This window comes from Salvelinus namaycush, chromosome 14 (genome assembly GCF_016432855.1).
Source record: "Salvelinus namaycush isolate Seneca chromosome 14, SaNama_1.0, whole genome shotgun sequence".
Lineage (NCBI taxonomy): Eukaryota > Metazoa > Chordata > Actinopteri > Salmoniformes > Salmonidae > Salvelinus > Salvelinus namaycush.
Genome location: NC_052320.1, coordinates 908,364 through 929,496, shown reverse-complemented (window position 1 = coordinate 929,496; position 21,133 = coordinate 908,364). Strand labels below are relative to the sequence as shown.

Below are 21,133 nucleotides of genomic sequence, written 5' to 3'. Positions count from 1 at the left end.
ACTGTTATAACCCCTCACACTAGACTACTGTTATAACCCCTCACACTAGACTACTGTTATAACCCCTCACACTAGACTACTGTTATAACCCCTCACACTAGACTACTGTTATAACCCCTCACACTAGACTACTGTTATAACCCCTCACACTAGACTACTGTTATAACCCCTCACACTAGACTACTGTTATAACCCCTCACACTAGACTACTGTTATAACCCCTCACCCTAGACTACTGTTATAACCCCTCACGCCAGACTACTGTTATAACCCCTCACACTAGACTACTGTTATAACCCCTCACGCTAGACTACTGTTATAACCCCTCACGCTAGACTACTGTTATAACCCCTCACACTAGACTACTGTTATAACCCCTCACACTAGACTACTGTTATAACCCCTCACACTAGACTACTGTTATAACCTCTCACACTAGACTACTGTTATAACCCCTCACACTAGACTACTGTTATAACCCCTCACCCTAGACTACTGTTATAACCCCTCACACTAGACTACTGTTATAAACCCCTCACACTAGACTACTGTTATAACCCCTCACGCTAGACTACTGTTATAACCCCTCACACTAGACTACTGTTATAACCCCTCACACTAGACTACTGTTATAACCCCTCACACTAGACTACTGTTATAACCCCTCATACTAGACTACTGTTATAACCCCTCACACTAGACTACTGTTATAACCACTCACACTAGACTACTGTTATAACCCCTCACACTAGACTACTGTTATAACCCCTCACACTAGACTACTGTTATAACCCCTCACCCTAGACTACTGTTATAACCCCTCACGCTAGACTACTGTTATAACCCCTCACACTAGACTACTGTTATAACCCCTCACACTAGACTACTGTTATAACCCCTCAAACTAGACTACTGTTATAACCCCTCACACTAGACTACTGTTATAACCCCTCACACTAGACTACTGTTATAACCCCTCACTCTAGACTACTGTTATAACCCCTCACACTAGACTACTGTTATAACCCCTCACACTAGACTACTGTTATAACCCCTCACATTGGAGCCTCAATAGAGAGAATATGTGAAGAAAACGTGGTTGTTTTTGGATATTGATTAGCGATTGTCATTGATGCAGATAAATTCCAGCAGTTTTTAGTTCAGATTATTTGTTTGCAATATGTGATCTATAGGCTAAGAGAGCCAAGCTAATAGATTACAATTATTGTCTCATCTTTGAACTAATTGTAATCAGAAGATGCTATTAACATGTACAAATGATTGGTAACAGCAGAAATAGCAGAATAATAAACATTGTTTATTGATTGTGGAGTTAGAATAGTGTGAGAAGACAATATATTTGGTGAGAATCACACTGTATGGTATTAAATCCATTCTTGCTCTTAAAGGGGCAGTAGCCTACCTTGGGTGTACGTTTTTCAATATCAGCATTATTTAATTTGCAGTTATTATTCTGCTATTTATTATTAACAACGCCAGCGTGTTAATAATAATCCTAAAGGGTAGGAAGACATTCAGGTTCGGGTGAGCTCTCCAGAACTATAGAGTGGGCAAGACATGTTTAATGCAATGTACTGTAGACGAGCGCCTGTGTCCCAAATGAAACCCTATTCCCTATTTAGTGCACTACCTTTGACAAGGGCACTAAAGTAGTGCACATTATAGAGAATAGGGTTCCATTTGGGATGCACCCTAGAAAGAAGCTTTGAACTGGATTTGCGAGCATCTTCTTAATCACCAGAGAGAGAGAGAGAGAGAGAGAGAGAGAGAGAGAGAGAGAGAGAGAGAGAGAGAGAGAGACAGAGAGAGAGACAGAGAGACAGAGAGACAGAGACACACACAGAGACATACAGAGAGACAGAGAGGTTTCTTCTTCACACCAATGACAAGTGGTTCTTTAAAAAAAAAATATGAACTTAGAAATCGTCTTGTGAAGTTGATTTGATCCAGGCTCATTTCAGGCTGCCAGCCAGGGTTCGTAAAAACTGAATTGTGTTTTGTATTACAGAGCTATAGGGCTGTCAAGAGTTCTCAGCTGCTTGGATGTAGAGGCAGATTTAAAAGGCAGGCTGTCAGATGTCACAGTCAAAGTGATTATACCCGGAAAAAAACAGAATTAAAAGCTTGTGGACAGCATCTTCAACCACAAGGTGTTGAGTTTTGAGTGTATTTTGGATTGTGTTATATCATTTATTTATACGCTGATTTGTTTTATTTTGTGAGTGAAAAGGCATCAACAACAGAAGAGAGTGGTCTATTTCAGTGTCTATTTGGGAGTCATTCTATCTGTCTACGGTCAACAACAGAAGATATAATGACTCCCAAATAGACACTCTCTTCTGTTGTTGAACGTGGACAGATAAAATGAGGAATGCTTTTCCAACAGTCTTGAAGGAGTTCCCACGTATGCTGAGCACTTGTTGGCTGCTTTTTCTTCCCTCTGCGTTTCCAACTGATCCCAAACAAGCTCAATTGGGGTGATGTCGGGTGAGTGTGGAGGCCAGGTCATCTGATGCAGCACTCCCTCACTCTCCTTGCGGTTTAGCCATAATTATGACTTTGTGGCTGTTGTAACTTAGTGACGCCATTGTACACGAGCTCCAGCTGATTCTTGTTCATTTCCTTATTACGCGTGACAAGAGAAGTCTAACTCTCGTGAGAAGGGACTGTCTGTCTTGGGGGGCATATAGTCGGCCTTAGAGCCAATGAGAAGAAAGAAGGGGATTTGTCAGGGAACACACCCTTGTCAAGGGCCGCCCACTTGTCAGGGAACTCCCCCTGGACACTTGCTGCTAAACCCTTGGTCCTATGTACTAATTCCTTGGTCCTATGTACTAAACCCTTGGTCCTATGTACTAATTCCTTGGTCCTATGTACTAAACTGCTAAACCCTTGGTACTATGTACTAATCCCTTGGTCATCTGTACTAAACCCTTGGTCCTATGTACTAATCCCTTGGTCCTATGTACTAAACCCTTGGTCCTATGTACTAATCCCTTGGTCCTATGTACTAAACCCTTGGTCCTATGTGCTAAACCCTTGGTCCTATGTACTAATCCCTTAGTCCTATGTACTAAACCCTTAGTCCTATGTACTAAACCATTGGTCCTATGTGCTAAACCCTTGGTCCTATGTACTAAACCCTTAGTCCTATGTACTAAACCCTTGGTCCTATGTAGTAAACCCTTGGTCCTATGTACTAAACACTTAGTCCTATGTACTAAACCCTTGGTCCTATGTACTAAACCCTTGGTCCTATGTGTGTGTACAGGATGTGGGGTTGGGAGCAGAACACACATTTCTGTTGGACATTTGTAGATATTGGACAATAGTCTTCTTCTGTGTCCTGTCCCTGTAGGTGGTGTGTCCTAACCTATGTCCCAACACTCGTGTCCTAACCCCAACCCCTACAGTAACCCTAACCTATGTCCCAACACTCGTGTCCTAACCCCAACCCCTACAGTAACCCTATCCTCTGTCCCAACACTCGTGTCCTAACCCCAACCCCTACAGTAACCCTAACCTATGTCCTAACCCTTAACCCTCGTGCCTAACCCCAACCCCTACAGTAACCCTAACCTATGTCCTAACCCTTAACCCTCGTGTCCTAACCCCTAACATATGCCCTGTCCTCCTCCTAGGTGTAGAGTGTATCGTAGTCCTCCCGGACCCTCGTAGCTACTGGGACCCGGTGTTCGGCACCTGCGTCTTCCTCTTCTCCTTCCTCATCCCGGTGGCCATCATCAGTGTCTGCTACAGCCTGATGGTGAAGCGCCTTCGCAGCGTCCGCATCCTGTCCGGCTCCAAGGAGAAGGACCGTAACCTGCGCCGCATCACTCGCATGGTCCTGGTCGTCGTGGCAGCCTTCGTGGTCTGTTGGACCCCCGTCCAGATCATGGCTCTGGCCCAGTCGTTGGGCTTCAACCTGAGTAGCCTCCTCACCATGGCCCTGATGCACTTCTGTATCGCGCTGGGCTACGTCAACAGCAGTCTTAACCCAGTTCTCTACGCCTTCCTGGACGAGAACTTCAAGAGGTGCTTCAGGGAGTTCTGCCACCCGGGTCCGTTCCGCCTGGACAGCCGGCAGCAGTCGGGTCGGATGAGGAGCATCGCCCGCGAGGTGGCCTACAATTGCAAGACGGCGGACGGGAATACAAACCCCGCATGACTAGGCGTGGAGCTACCCCTGGTCTGCCAGGAGCCCCAGAACAACCACCACCAAGGGACAGGGAACTCCAACACGGAGCTCACCCAGATCACTACCCTCTAGCAGCACGTCGGCCCAGGGACAGGCCGAGGAAGAGGACCGGAGGTGGCCCAAGGCAGGGGCAGGGACACTGTCCGAATGGCCTGGTTGGGGCCGGATCTAGGCCAGAGCTGTTTGGAGGCCGAACAGCAGGGTCAGGTAGTCTAACGGACCTTCTACTAGGGACTAAGGGGCTTCTCTGTGTCTTTACTAAACATGGATGTTATTTAAATGGATGTCATGTTGTCTTTATTTAGTTGGGTGAATCATTTTCAGGTCGATTACGTTCAGAGTTTAGGTCTGTGTGCGTCAAGGACCATTTCCGCGAATGTCAACAGTTTTTGCTCACGCTTATCTCAACTCTGATTGGTTGATTAATGATGTTGTCGTTGTCATTTTTTCCCTGTGTTGTATAGATGTTTTTTTTTGTCTGTTTCTACGCTGTAGGTAATTACTTTAACTGGATGTTATTCGTTTATTTCTGTTTTATTTTGTTCCAGAGAAACAATTTGTCTGATTCCATGGCCTTAAATACCAAACGAAGTCTGTATAAATACTATCCACTATCCTGGATAAAGTGTGTCAGTCCTCGATGGTGCTGTACTGTACGTTTCCTTGTTTGTTTTGTATCACCTTGCAGGAGTTGTGTAGGAACGGGCAACACATCACAACAGCTTGTTGAAGCCTTTATTGTTCATTGTTACGATGAAATAATCGCAGATGATGATGCTGCCTGATGTTCCGCGTGTGAATATTTCTGCTTGTCGTCCTGTAAAAATGAAGCAAATCTATTTTGTACTATAATTTGTTTGTATCCAGGCTGTGTCCCATCCGGCCGTGATTGGGAGTCCCATAGGGCGGCGCACAATTGGCCCAGCGTCGTCCGGGTTTGGGCGGTGTAGGCCGTCATTGTAAATAAGAATTTGTTCTTAACTGACTTGCCTAGTTAAAATAAAGGTTAAATAAAATAAAATAAATAATTACCCTGGATACATAACATGGTGTTACCGTGGATACATAACATGGTGTTACCGTGGATACATAACATGGTGTTACCCTGGATACATAACATGGTGTTACCCTGGATACATAACATGGTTTTCCTCTATATACAGCGCCTTCAGGAAGTATTCACACCCCTTGACTTTTTCCACATTTTGTTGTGTTACAGCCTGAATTTAAATTTTTTATTGAGATTGTTTTGTCACTGGCCTCACACACACAATACCCCATAGTGTCAAAGTGGAATTAGGTATTTTGAATTAAGAAAAAACGGTATTAAAAATGAAAAGCTGAAACATCAATAAGTATTCAACCCTTGTGTAATGTGCTCAAAAAGGAACATAATAAATTGCAGGGACTCACTCTGTGTGCAGTAATAGTGTTGAACAGGATTTTTTAAGGACTTCCTCATCTCTGTACCTCACACATACAATTATCTGTAAGGTCCCTCAGTCGAAGCAGTGAATTTCATACACAGATTCAACCACAAAGACCAGGGAGGTTTTCCAAAGCATCGCGAAGACGGACACCTATTGGTAGAAATATAATATTCCTTTGAGCATGGTGAAGTTATTAATTACACTTTGGGTGGTGTATCAATACACCCAGTTCACTACAAAGATACGGGCGTACTCCCTAACGCGGTTGCCGGAGAGGAAGGAAACCACTCAGGGATTTTACCATGAGGCCAATGGTGACTTTAAAACAGTTACAGAGTTTAATGGCTGTGATAGGAGAAAACTAAGGATGGATAAACAACATTGTAGTTTACCTCCACAACACTAACCTAATTGACAGAGTGAAGAAAAGGAAGCCTGTACAGAATAAAACATTCCAAAACATGCATCTTGTTTGCAACAAAGCACTAAAGTAATACTGCAGAAGATGTGGCAAAGCAAATCACTTTTTGTCCTTAATACAAAATGTTATATTTGGGGCAAGTCCAATAGATGACATTACTGAGTAACACTCTCCATATTTTCAAGCATAGTGGTGGCTGCACCATGTTCTGGGTATGCTTGTAATTGTTAAGGACTGGGGAGTTTTTCAGGATAAAAAATAAATGGGTTGGAGTTAAGCACAGGCAAAATCCTAGAGGAAAACCTGGTTCAGTCTGCTTTTCAACAATCAATTTTAGTCCCTTTTTGTAACACAATGACATGTGGACAAAGTCAAGGGGTGTGAATACTTTTTGGATGCACTGTATATATAACATGGTGTTACTCTGTATATATAACACGGTGTTACTCTGTATATATAACACAGTGTTACTCTGTATATATAATGTGGTGTTACTCTGTATATATAGACATGCTATATAAAAGTATGTAAAAGTATTGTTCCAATCATCTATCGAAGACACTTATAAAACTTGTGTATGTCTTTAGTAATCATGTTATTGGTGTATATTTACCACATGAGTCTGTACATGTGTTGTTAACTCTGCGTGTACAGGGAGTATCTTTCCAAGGGTTACAACATTCCGGTAGCTTTACCAAAATTCGCAGGTTTTTTGAAAATCCTGGTTGGGTATTCCGGGAATCTTCTAACCAGGTTTTTCTAGAATACCAGGGATTTCAGGGAAAGTTACTGGAATTTTTGCAACCCTAGTCTTTCCATTAGTTTACATGTCCAGACCACTTGAATGTCAACAGCATATAATGAAAAATCCAAATCTAGCAAAATAATTATTGCCATTATTATTAAAAGAGCAAAACAGTGTTTTTGCATAAATGGTTGTTGCCGTAATGAAGATTGTAACAGTATGTTTACTCGTGAACTGCATTTTTCGTAGCTATTTATTCTTATTACTTTGTGATTCATTTGCTGATGATGAACTCAGTTTATATGCTAGACCTATTTTTGTTCATGCTAACGACATTTTATATGCTAGTCAGCTTGTTTTTTTACGCTAAAGACAGTTTATATGCTAGCCTGCTTGTTGTTGATGCTAAAGACAGTTTATATGCTAGCCAGCTTGTTGTTGATGCTAAAGACAGTTTATATGGTAGCCAGCTTGTTGTTGATGCTAAAGACAGTTTATATGCTAGCCAGCTTGTTGTTGATGCTAAAGACAGTTTATATGGTAGCCAGCTTGTTTTTTATGCTAAAGACAGTTTATATGGTAGCCAGCTTGTTGTTGATGCTAAAGACAGTTTATATGCTAGCCAGCTTGTTGTTGATGCTAAAGACAGTGTATGTCCTAGCCAGCTTGTTGTTGATGCTAAAGACAGTGTATGTCCTAGCCAGCTTGTTGTTGATGCTAAAGACAGTTTATACGCTAGCCAGCTTGTTGTTGATGCTAAAGAACATTTGCAGAAGCTTGAATTTAAAAATGTTATATTTGTATCTGCATATGAATAAAATGGTTGTGATGGGAAGTATACTTTGTTTTTGTTTTATTCTCTCTACTAATCAGATAATAGAACCTTTATTATCATCCCAAAGCGTAACATAGGTTCAGGTTTTGCGGTCGGTTTTGTGGTCCCCCTTTGGGGGGGGGGGGTACTGTCACGCCCTGACCTTTGAGATCCTTTTTATATCTCTATTTTGGTTGGTCAGGGCGTGAGTTTGGGTGGGCATTCTATGTCTGGTGTTCTATGTTGTCCTTGTTTTGTATTTCTATGTGTTTGGCCTGGTATGGTTCCCAATCAGAGGCAGCTGTCTATCGTTGTCTCTGATTGAGAACCATACTTAGGTAGCCTGTTCCCACCTGTGTTTGAGGGAAGTTGTTTTCTGTTTTGTGTGTCGTCACCTTACAGAACTGTTCGTTTGTCGTTTTTGTTGTTTTGTTCAGTGTTCAGTTGATTGATTAAAATATGAACACTTACCACGCTGCACCTTGGTCCTCTTCTCCGTCTCCCGACGACGTTCGTTACAGTAATAGAACCTTTATTATCATCCCAAAGCATAACCACTTAAAGGGCTAGTTCATCTAAAATAAAGTTGTACATTATATTTTGATTTACCTGATGCTTTTGAGAGCACCGCTAGCTGCGTCCATCTATTTACATTAGTATTGCTACATACTCCAAAAATGCTAGACAGGAGATGGTGTACAATGCTAAATACAATGCTAACGGACATACAAACTTGTCCGGATTAGGGTTGCAAATTTATGGTAACTTTGGTTGTCCAGAAATCCTGGTTGGAAGATTTTTGGAACCAGGAAGGAATAAGCAGGAAATCCTGGTTGGAAGATTTTTGGAACCAGGAAGGAATAAGCAGGAAATCCTGGTTGGAAGATTTTCGGAACCAGGAAGGAATAAGCAGGAAATCCTGGTTAGAAGATTTTCGGAACCAGGAAGGAATAAGCAGGAAATCCTGGTTGGAAGATTTTCGGAACCAGGAAGGAATAAGCAGGAAATCCTGGTTGGAAGATTTTCGGAACCAGGAAGGAATAAGCAGGAAATCCTGGTTGGAAGATTTTCGGAACCAGGAAGGAATAAGCAGGAAATCCTGGTTGGAAGATTTTTGGAACCAGGAAGGAATAAGCAGGAAATGAATCCTCCAACTCGGTAGGATTTCTAGAAAACCTGTGGATTCTGGGAAAGCTACCGGAATTTTGCAACCCTAGTCTTAATTAATAAACCTAAAATAAGTTCAAAACCGCGTACAACTTAGATGAGCTCTTCCTTGTTGCTTTGAAAGATGCAAGTGACTTAATACACTCTTAAAAAAGGTGCTATCTAGAACCTAAAACGGTAGGAGGACCCTTTGAAGAACCCTTTTTGGTTCCAGGTAAAACCCTTTTGGGTTCCAGGTAAAACCCTTTCCGCAGAGGGTTCTACATAGAATCCAAAACCTGGAACCAAAAAGGGTTCTCCTATGGGGGACAGCTGACTAACCGTTTCGGAATCCTTTTTTCTAACCAGCAGATGAAAATGTCGGTTACTCAACACCAGAGCCATATTAATACAAAAGACTATGTTTTAAGTGAAGTATTAGGTTTTGTCTGAAGCAACAAAAAAAAGAAGGGATATTCAAAATAGAATTTGGGCTAACACGACTAAATATTTTCCTTAAAGTAAGAATTTCACGGTAAGGTCTACACCTGTTCGTCGGGTGCGACAAATACAATTTGATTTGATTTGAGGCATGCTAGAGAGTAAGGTTTGATTTGAGGCATGCTAGAGAGTAAGGTTTGATTTGAGGCATGCTAGAGAGTAAGGTTTGATTTGAGGCATGCTAGAGAGTAAGGTTTGATTTGAGGCATGCTAGAGAGTAAGGTTTGATTTGAGGCATGCTAGAGAGTAAGGTTTGATTTGAGGCATGCTAGAGAGTAAGGTTTGATTTGAGGCATGCTAGAGAGTAAGGTTTGATTTGAGGCATGCTAGAGAGTAAGGTTTGATTTGACTACTGCTAGAGAGTAAGGTTTGATTTGAGGCATGCTAGAGAGTACTGTAGCTGTATTGATCTACTGTTCTTCAACAACAGATATTCTCACATTGGATGCGTTGATTAGGATTCAAACCTCTGGAACAGACTAACACGCTCTTAAAGTAGGTTTATACCCCATTAATGTACTTGGTAATGTAAACTAGTTTTTTTCCCCTGTAAGACACACATGCAATCTGGGAATCTTGATAAAGTGCCTTCAGAAAGTATTCACAGCCCTGTGTACTTTTTCCACATTGTATTGTGTTACAGCTTGAATTTTAAAATGGACTCAATTGAGTTGTGTCACTGATCTAAACACAATACCCCATAACGTCAAAGTGGAATTTGTTTGTAGAACATTTTAGAAATGAATTCAAAATGTAAAGCTGAAATATCTTCAGTCAATAAGTATTCAAGCATGGTGGTGGCTGTATCATGTTAGGGGTATGCTTGTCATCGGCAAGAAAAAGGGAGTTTTTTTATGATAAAAATAAATGGAATACAGCTCTAAGCACTAGTTCAGTCTGCTTTCCACCAGATACTGGGAGATTAAATCACCTTTCAGCAGGACAATAACCTAAAACACAAGGGAAAATCTACACTGGAGTTGCTTACCAAGACGACATGGAATGCTCCTGACCTACTCACAGTTCTGACTTGAAAATCTATGGCAAGACTTGAAAATGGTTGTCTAGCAATGATCAACAACCAACTTGACAGAGCATGAAGAAAAAAAAAATAACAATGGGCAAATATTGTAAAATCCAGATGTGGAAAGCTCTTAGAGACTTACCCAGGAAGACTCACAGCTGTAATCGCTGCCAAAGGTGCTTCTACAAAGTATTGACTCAGGTGTTTGAATACTTATGTAAATGAGTTATTTCTCCATTTAATTACAATACGTTGGCAAACATTTATAAAAACATGTTTTCACTTTGTCGTTATGGGGAATTGTGAGTAGAGGGGTATTTTTTATTTTTTTTAATCCATTTTGAATTCAGGCTGTAACTAGGGTTGTCGTGGTGACCATATCACCGCCACACTGGCAGTCATGAGTAAAATTCCATGTGACCTTTGAGTCACGGTGATCTCCTTTTATGCACTCTGGACATGCTTTGGTAGTACCCAACTTGCTAATGACCATCAGGTCCTAATGACCTGGTACTCAGGGCTCTATTGTCCCTCTAATGCAATTGCAATCGTAAAAAAAAAATCTAATTTAAAAAAATATATAATCGAAACAGTAGCCTGTAGTACTTTTAAAACGAACCTTGCTGTGATGATCAATTTGAAGAGAGAAGTTCAACAGCAGGTTGAAACAGTGTAAAACATGGTTGTTATGGACATTGTTTCCTAAAACAACGAAATGGAAGGTGCTTTCTAAGATGATTCATTCAAAACATCCATATGTATATTAGAGCTTATGCATATGCATATTAGGGCTTACGCATAGAGCTTACGCATATGCATATTAGAGCTTACACATATGTATATTAGAACTTATGCATATGTATATTAGAACTTATGCATATGCATATTAGAGCTTACGCATATGCATATTTGAGCTTACGCATATGCATATTAGAGCTTACGCATATGCATGGTCTTATGAGCTCAAGCCCCCCCCCCCAAAAACAGAATTCAAATTATGAAAGTGGGGTTTTACAATACACAGCCTACTGCAGAAAAACATTAAACAAAACCTATTTAAAGATGTCTTTCGTACATAATTGGTCTGGCCTATACTCCAAAATCAAACATATTTCAGTCGTCGCCTTTGAGTGTGGACTGTATTATCATGGATACTGAAATGACTGGTTAATTATCTTATGCTTACATTCTAATTGTTCTATCCATGAGTCTGGGAGAGAACGTATAGCCCTAGGTGACGTTGTTGGTTCATTGGTTGTGCAAGTCGGTGTCACGTTGGTATAATGGGATCATGAGGTGCAGGAATGCGTAATAGGGGTTTTTATTTCCCAAATTACAGCGTGTCGTGTAAAGGCACGGGGACGAAGACCAGACACACATGTATACAAAACACCAGGTAGAAACCCAAAACAAAAGGGCGAGGAGTACCTCGAATAAATACACAATCAGCACAATGATTAACACACGGGACGAGACCCGTAATCATCTGCACAATACACGTGGCACGAAAGCCAAAACAACATAGCACATGTACTCACACGAACCAACGGACATTGGAACAGTAATCAACAGGACGCTGGTGAACCAAGGGCACACTTATACAATTCCTAATCACTGGGAATAGGGAACAGGTGTGCGTAAGGAAAGTTCCGGAAGGATCGGTGATACATTTAGTGAATTTGTATTTGATTTTGAATAGCCTAGTAATAAGGCATGTTTTTTTTTAAATATTTGCATCATTAATTGGGTGACACATTACATTTTGCTATACAGAATACAGCGTTGTGGTATGGTCTCGAAGACCACATATTGAGTGCCTCGGTCTTGAATCGGTCTCGGACAGTCAGGACATGTCATTTCCTCCTGAGATCAACCTTGACCAGAGGAGTAAAAAAAAATAAAAAATTATCAGCTTCCATTCAGTGAGCTCATAAAAGCGTTTCGCCAGGACATTCGCCAGGATATACACAACTTCACAGGAGGTTGGTAGCACCTTAATTGGGGAGAACGGGCTCTTGGTAATGACTGGAGTGGAATCAGTGGAATGGTATCAAATACATCAAACATATGGTTAGCAGGTGTTTGATGCCGTTCCATTTGCTCCGTTCCAGCCATTATTATGAGCCGTCCTCCCCTCAGCAGCTTACAGTGCATTTTGAAACATTCATATCTTACGGCCTATTGAAACCTGGGTGTGGCCATCATCTGCATTAATTATTGCAGTGCATCTCCTCCTCATGGTCTGCAGCAGATTTGCCAGTTCTTGCTGTGAGATGTTACCCCACTCTTCCACCAAGGCACCTGCAAGTTCCCGGACATTTCTGGGGGGAATGGCGCTAGCCCTCACCCTCCGATCCAACAGGTCCCAGACGTGCTCAATGGGATTGAGATCCTGGTTCTTCGCTGGCCATGACAGAACACTGACATTCCTGTCTTGCAGGAAATCACACACAGAACGAGCAGTATGGCTGGTGGCATTGTCATGATTGAGGGTCATGTCAGGATGAGCCTGCAGGAAGGTTACCACATGAGGGAGGAGGATGTCTTCCCTGTAACGCACAGCGTTGAGATTGCCTGCAATGACAACAAGCTCAGTCTGATGATGCTGTGACACACCGCCCCAGACCATGACGGACCCTCCACCTCCAAATCGATCCCGCTCCAGAGTACAGGCCTCGATGTAACGCTCATTCCTTCGAGGATAAACGTGAATCCGACCATCACCCCTGGTGAGACAAAGCCGCGACTCGTCTGTGAAGAGCACTTTTTGACAGTCCTGACTGGTCCAGCGACAGTGGGTTTGTGCCCATAGGCGACGTTGTTGTCGGTGATGTCTGGTGAGGACCTGCTTTACAACAGGCCTACAAGCCCTCAGTCCAGCCTCTCTCAGCCTATTGCAGACAGTCTGAGCACTGATGGAGGGATTGTGCGTTGCTGGTATAACTCGGGCAGTTGTTGTTGCCATCCTGTACCTGTCCCGCAGGTGTGATGTTCGGATGTACCGATCCTGTGCAGGTGTTGTTACACGTGGTCTGCCACTAGGAGGATGATCAGCTGTCCGTTCTGTCTCCCTATAGCGCTGTCTTAGGCGTCTCACAGTATGGACATTGCAAAATTTTGCCCTGGCCACATCTGCAGTCCTCATGCCTCCTTGAAGCATGCCTAAGGCACGTTCACGCAAATGAGCAGGGACCCTGGGTATCTTTATTTTGGCCTTTTTCGGAGTCAGTAGAAAGGCCTCTTTAGTGTCCTAAGAACTGTGATCTTAATTGCCTACTCTCTGTAAGCTGTTAGTGTCTTAATGACCGTTCCACAGGTGCATGTTCATTAACTGTTTATGGTTCATTGAACAAGCATGGGAAACAGTGTGAAGTTATTTGGATTTTTACGAATTATCTTTGAAGACAGGGACCTGAAAAAGGGACGTTTCTTTTTTTGCTGGTGAACCTATAGACCTTCAATGGTGAACCTATAGGCCTTCAGTGGTGAACCTTTAGGCCTTCAGTGGTGAACCTATAGGCCTTCAGTTGTGAACCTATAGACCTTCAGTGGTGATCCTATAGGCCTTCAGTGGTGAACCTTCAGTGGTGAACCTATAGGCCTTCAGTGGTGAACCTATAGACCTTCAGTGGTGAACCTATAGACCTTCAGTGGTGAACCTATAGACCTTCAGTGGTGAACCTTCAGTGGTGAACCTATAGGCCTTCAGTGGTGAACCTATAGGTCTTCAGTGGTGAACCTATAGACCTTCAGTGGTGAACCTATAGACCTTCAGTGGTGAACCTATAGACCTTCAGTGGTGAACCTATAGGCCTTCAGTGGTGAACCTATAGACCTTCAGTGGTGAACCTATAGGCCTTCAGTGGTGAACCTATAGACCTTCAGTGGTGAACCTATAGGCCTTCAGTGGTGAACCTATAGACCTTCAGTGGTGAACCTATAGGCCTTCAGTTGTGAACCTATAGGCCTTCAGTGGTGGTGAACCTATAGACCTTCAGTGGTGAACCTATAGACCTTCAGTGGTGAACCTATAGGCCTTCAGTGGTGAACCTATAGACCTTCAGTGGTGAACCTATAGACCTTCAGTGGTGGTGAACCTTCAGTGGTGAACCTATAGACCTTCAGTGGTGGTGAACCTTCAGTGGTGAACCTATAGACCTTCAGTGGTGGTGAACCTTCAGTGGTGAACCTATAGACCTTCAGTGGTGAACCTATAGACCTTCAGTGGTGAACCTATAGGTCTTCAGTGGATGACAGGTTAGTACAGTGGTGAACCTATAGGTCTTCAGTGGATGACAGGTTAGTACAGTGGAGAACCTATAGGTCTTCAGTGGATGACAGGTTAGTACAGTGGAGAACCTATAGGTCTTCAGTGGATGACAGGTTAGTACAGTGGAGAACCTATAGGTCTTCAGTGGATGACAGGTTAGTACAGTGGTGAACCTATAGGTCTTCAGTGGATGACAGGTTAGTACAGTGGTGAACCTATAGGTCTTCAGTGGATGACAGGTTAGTACAGTGGAGAACCTATAGGTCTTCAGTGGATGACAGGCTCGTAATGCTGAAAGGACAGCAAGCGTTATACCAGCACACTCATGGAGGAGAGAACATTTTTAGTACAACACAAAGGACCAGATGTGTAGTGGAGTCTATACGCAGCTATACGCAGCTATACCCTCTTTGTTTTCAGTGGGCGGTGCCTATACTCACTTCTCAATCCCTTCTGTTGCGTCTATCAAAGTTGTCTAGTGGAGGTATACAACTTCAGAACAAAGCACCTGAAATATATTCACATGCCGCACACATGGCCTAGTTTCCGTGGAATACCACCGGCGGGCAACAGGAGAGCACAGCTCTCAACTGGTTGTTGCATGGAGCAGATCACAGAAGAATGACATCGGTAGCCGGTAGGTCAGGAAAGACCTTTCAACTTATGAATACCTAAAGTGACGTGAAAAAGTATTTGCTCCCTTTTCTAATTTTCTCTACTTTTGCATATTTTTTTGATACTGAATGTTTCCTCAACTAAAACCTGATATTAGATAAAGGGAACCTGATATTAGATAAAGGGAACCTGATATTAGATAAAGGGAACCTGATATTAGATAAAGGGAACCTGATATTAGATAAAGGGAACCTGATATTAGATAAAGGGAACCTGATATTAGATAAAGGGAACCTGATATTAGATAAAGGGAACCTGATATTAGATAAAGGGAACCTGATATTAGATAAAGGGAACCTGATATTAGATAAAGGGAACCCGATATTAGATAAAGGGAACCCGATATTAGATAAAGGGAACCCGATATTAGATAAAGGGAACCTGATATTAGATAAAGGGAACCTGATATTAGATAAAGGGAACCTGATATTAGATAAAGGGAACCTGATATTAGATAAAGGGAACCTGATATTAGATAAAGGGAACCCGAGCGAACAAATACTGCAGCTATTACATACTTATTTCATTCATTTCAAAAACAAAGTAATACAACAGCCGATGCCCCTGTGTAATAAAAGTAATTGCCCCATTACAATCAATAACTGGTTGTACCACCTTTAGCTGCAATGACTCCAACCAAACACTTCCTGTAGTTGTTGATCAGTCTCTCACATCGCTCTGGAGGAAGTCGGCCCACTCTTCCATGCACAACTGCTTTAACCCAGAGACATTTGTGGGTTTTCAATCATGAGCTGCTCCTTTCAAGTCCTATCACAACATCTCAATTGGAATTAGTTCTGGACTTTGACTGGGCCATTCCAAAACGTAAAAATGTGTTACTTCTTAGCCATGTTCATGTTGACACGATTGTGTGTTTTGGATCAATGTCTTGCTGCATGATCCAGCTGGTGCTTCAGCTCACAGACCGATGGCCTGATATTCTTCTGTAGAATTCTCTGATACAGAGCATAATTCATGGTTCCTTCTATTTGAACTTCTCTAGGCTAGGTGGGACGTTAGCGTCTCACCTGGCTAACATCCGGTGAAATAGCAGAGCGCAAAAATTCTAAATACACCATTCGGAATATTAAACGTTCTTGTAAATACATGTATCTTACATAATTTAAAAGCTTAACTTCTTCTTTATCCAACCGCTGTGTCAGATTTCAAAAAGGCTTTTCGGCGAAAGCATACCGTACGATAATCTGACGACAGCGCGCCGCACACACAAGTATTACTAGCATTTTCCAACCAAGCAGTAGCGTCACGAAAGTCAGATATAGCAACAAAATAATCAATTACCTTTGAAGATATTCTTCTTTTGGCAATACAAAAGGTCCAATCTTCACAATAAATGGTCGTTTTGTTCGATAAAATTAATTTTTATAGCATAACACGAAACATTTTGTAAACGGCTTGTGTCATGAATTCCGTCTCCTTCAACTTTCGACAAAACATTAGATGTAATTACTCACACTAAACGTACGTTTATCTAGTCATGGTTGGTTTCATTGCAATCCTCTGTTTGTTAGTAACACAAACATACATGATGGTTCTTTTTACGGGACGTATTGACCGAAAGGAACTGATTTGAACACACCAAACAATGACCTCATTACGCGCCAATGATATGACCAGTGCTTCTTTGATTGACTGTATTTCGGCCCAATGACCACTGATCGTCTTGAAATCTAGCTTGGTAGAGAGCCAATGAGCTGAGGTAAACGGCAATATCTAATGGTTATATCCGGGAAGACCAGCTCTTGAACGAAAGTCGAGCGTAACAAAAATCCAGAAAATCACATTGTATGATTTTTAAGTCATTAATTTGCATTTTATTGGGAGGGTGTAGACATCCCTCTTCCCCTCTACAGGGAGGATAAAGACATCCCTCTACAGGGAGGATAAAGACATCCCTCTACAGGGAGGATAAAGACATCCCTCTTCCCCTCTACAGGGAGGATAAAGACATCCCTCTTCCCCTCTACAGGGAGGGTGTAGACATCACCTCCAGTCAGTCTGTTACTAGGAGGGTGTTACTGTCTTAATCTCTCACTGATCATCTCTGTCTGTTACTAGGAGGGTGTTACTGTCTATATCTCTCACTGATCATCTCTGTCTGTTACTAGGAGGGTGTTACTGTCTATCTCATCTCTCACTGATCATCTCTGTCTGTTACTAGGAGGGTGTTACTGTCTATATCTCTCACTGATCATCTCTGTCTGTTACTAGGAGGGTGTTACTGTCTATCTCATCTCTCACTGATCATCTCTGTCTGTTACTAGGAGGGTGTTACTGTCTATATCTCTCACTGATCATCTCTGTCTGTTACTAGGAGGGTGTTACTGTCTATATCTCTCACTGATCATCTCTGTCTGTTACTAGGAGGGTGTTACTGTCTATCTCATCTCTCACTGATCATCTCTGTCATGTTCTCCCATTCCCTCGCTCACTCCCTCCCTCCCCTTTCTCTCTTTCTCTCTCCCCCTCCTCTCCCTCTCTCTTTCTCTCTCCGTAGCGTAAAGGCTGTTGATACTGTAAATGAGCTCCACTTCACTGATCATCGTCATCAGGACATCCTCCACGATGGTGGAACACACACGGTGGTGGCGATGCGTAACGGACTGACCTAAGTGACCATTAATAGACACTCCTGGAGGGTAATATTCTGGACCGATCTGCCGTGTTGTTGTTCAGTGGAGTCTAATGAAACCTCTCATTCAGGAGCGGGCAACAGAAAATAACATTTCAACAAAAGGGGAAGAAAGAGGTGGAGTCCTGGCAAGTGGAGGAGAGCACGTCACCATCTGTCTTCATGACCTCATTATGACCTCATGCTACAGTACTCCATCTGTCTTCATGACCTCATTATGACCTCATGCTACAGTACTCCATCTGTCTTCATGACCTCATTATGACCTCATGCTACAGTACTCCATCTGTCTTCATGACCTCATTATGACCTCATGCTACAGTACTCCATCTCAGTGATGCTATGTTGATGAAGTCGTTCAGTACTCGCTTCCCATCTCGTTATGGTGAATCATCACTTCCTACTGATTGGTTTGTTAATTGTTTGTGTATGGTTGATTTACAGTTAAAGTGCATTCGGAAAGTATTCAGTCCCCTTGACTTTTTCCACATTTTGTTACGTTACAGCCTTATTCGAAAAATGGATTCAATTGTTTTTTCCCCCTCATCAATCTACACACAATACTTCATAATGACAAAGCAAAAACATGTTTTTAGACATTTGTGAAAACGTATTAAAAATTAAAAATTAAAATATTACATTTACATAAGTATTCAGACCCTTTACTCAGTACTTTGTTGAAGCACCTTTGGCAGCGATTACAGCATCAAGTCTTCTTGGGTATGACGCTACAAAGCTTGGCACACCTGTATTTGGGGAGTTTCTCCCATTCTTCTCTGCAGATCCTCTCAAGCTCTGTCAGGTTGGATGGGGAGCGTCGCTGAACAGCTATTTTCAGGTCTCTCCAGAGATGTTCGATGGGGGTTCAACTCCGGACTCTGGCGGGGCCACTCAAGGACATTCAGAGACTTGTCCCTAAGCTACTCCTGCATTGTCTTGGCTGTGTGCTTAGGGTCGTTGTCCTGTTGGAAGGTGAACATTTGTCCCAGTCTGAGGTCATGAACGCTCTGGAGCAGGTTTTCATCAGGGATCTCTCCGTACATTGCTCCGTTCATCTTTCCCTCGATCCTGACTAGTCTCCCAGTCCCTGCCGCTGAAAAACATCCTCCCAGCATGTTGCTGCCACCACCATGCTTCACTGTAGGAATGATGCCATGTTTCCTCCAGACGTGACGCTTGGCATTCAGGCTAAAGAGTTCAATCTTCGTTTCATCAGACCAGAGAATCTTGTTTCTCATGGTCTGAGAGTCCTTTAGGTGCCTTTTGGAAAACTCCAAGTGGACTGTCATGTGCTTTTTACAGAGGAGTGGCTTCCGTCTGGTCACTCTACCATAAAGGCCTGATTAGTGGAGTGCTGCAGAGACGATTGTCCTTCTGGAAGGTTCTCCCATCTCCACAGAGGAACTCTGGAGCTCTGTCAGAGTGACCATCGGGTTATTGGTCACCTCCCTGACCAAGGCCCTTCTCCCCCGATTGCTCAGTTTGGCCGGGCGGCCAGCTCTAGGAAGAGTCTTGGTGGTTCCAAACTTCTTCCATTTAAGAATGATGGAGGCCACTGTGTTCTTGGGGGCCTTCAATGCTGCAGAAGTTTTTTTCCCCAGATCTGTGCTTTGACACAATCCTGTCTCGGAGCTCTACGGACAATACCTTCGACCTCATGGCTTGGTTTTTGCTCTGACATGCACTGCCAACTGTGGGACCTTATATAGACAGGTGTGTGCCTTTCCAAATCATGTCCAATCAAATTGAATTTACAACAGGTGGACTCCAATCAAGTCGTAGAAACATCTCAAGAATGATCAATGGAAACAGAATGCACCTGAGATCCATCCATCTCATAGCAAAAGGGTCTGAATACCTATGTAAATAAGGTATTTTTTATTTATTTATTATTTTACAAATATTCAACAACCTGTTTTTGCTTTGTCATTATGGGGTATTGTGTGTAGATTGCTGAGGGGCAAAAATATATTTTATGAAATTTAAAATAAGGTTGTAACGTAAAACGAAATGTGAAAAATGTCCAAAGGCTTTTCTCTCCTCTGTCTGTCTGTCTCTCTCTGTGAGAAAAACGTCCAAAGGCTTTTCTCTCCTCTGTCTGTCTCTCTCTCTCTGTGAGAAAAACGAATGGGAAGTGAGGAGTACAAATGTTTTTCAAAACATTTTAGCCTTGAGTATTAAAGTGTGTGTGGGTGTGTCTGTGTGTGTGTGTGTATTCACAGACAAAGCGATCAGAACTGGGACAGAGGAAACAGCAATAGAGAGGGCTTCGTTCTGGCGAGACACACAATATCAAGCTGTGACACGAACAATCATTCCCGTGTCTGAGATGTTCAACTTATCCTCCATTCAGCTCGTTATTCTGTTTTTAGACCATTTTGTTGCCGTATTTTTATTATTTTATTTATTTATTTTATATTTTGTATGTTTTTATTTAACAAGGAAAGTCAGTTAAAAACAAATTCTTATTTACAATGACGGTCTAGGAACAGTGGGTTTAACTGCCTTGTTCAGGGGCAGAACAACAGATTCTTGTCAGCTCGGGGATTCGATCTAGCAACCTTACGGTTATAGGCATAGGCCCAACGCCCTGACTACTAGGCTACCTTACCTCATTCCTTACTGCTATACCTGTACTTATACTGATTCCTTATCAATAAAATCATACCTGTATTTATACTACATGACCAAAAGTATGTGGACACCTGCTCGTCGAACATCTCATTCCAAAATCATGGGCATTAATATGGAGTTGGTCCCCCTTTGCTGCTAAAACAGCCTCCACTCTTCTGGGAAGGCTTTCCACTAGATGTTGGAACATTGCTGCTATAACAGCCTCCACTCTTCTGGGAAGGCTTTCCACTAGATGTTGGAACATTGCTGCTATAACAGCCTCCACTCTTCTGGGAAGGCTATCCACTAGATGTTGGAACATTACTGCTATAACAGCCTCCACTCTTCTGGGAAGGCTTTCCACTAGATGTTGGAACATTGCTGCTATAACAGCCTCCATTCTTCTGGGAAGGCTTTCCACTAGATGTTGGAACATTGCTGCTATAACAGCCTCCACTCTTCTGGGAAGGCTTTCCATTAGATGTTGGAACATTGCTGCTATAACAGCCTCCACTCTTCTGGGAAGGCTTTCCACTAGATGTTGGAACATTGCTGCTATAACAGCCTCCACTCTTCTGGGAAGGCTTTCCACTAGATGTTGGAATATTGCTGCGGGGACTTG

At 42.5% G+C, this 21,133-nt stretch overlaps 1 protein-coding gene across 4 annotated transcripts in view; it reads left to right on the top strand.

The window, feature by feature from the left end:
* Positions 1-4,189, top strand: part of oprl1 (opiate receptor-like 1) — a 44,360-nt gene extending 40,171 nt beyond the window's left edge. For 3 of the 4 annotated variants that reach the window (XM_039007505.1, XM_039007506.1, XM_039007507.1), the window contains one exon: positions 3,663-4,189. In XM_039007505.1, the coding sequence (XP_038863433.1) occupies positions 3,663-4,189 (527 nt within the window). Of the gene's footprint in view, positions 1-2,488; positions 2,509-3,662 lie in introns of all 4 variants that reach the window. The other variant, XM_039007504.1, reaches the window with a different exon arrangement.
* The last annotated feature ends 16,944 nt before the right edge of the window (positions 4,190-21,133 follow it).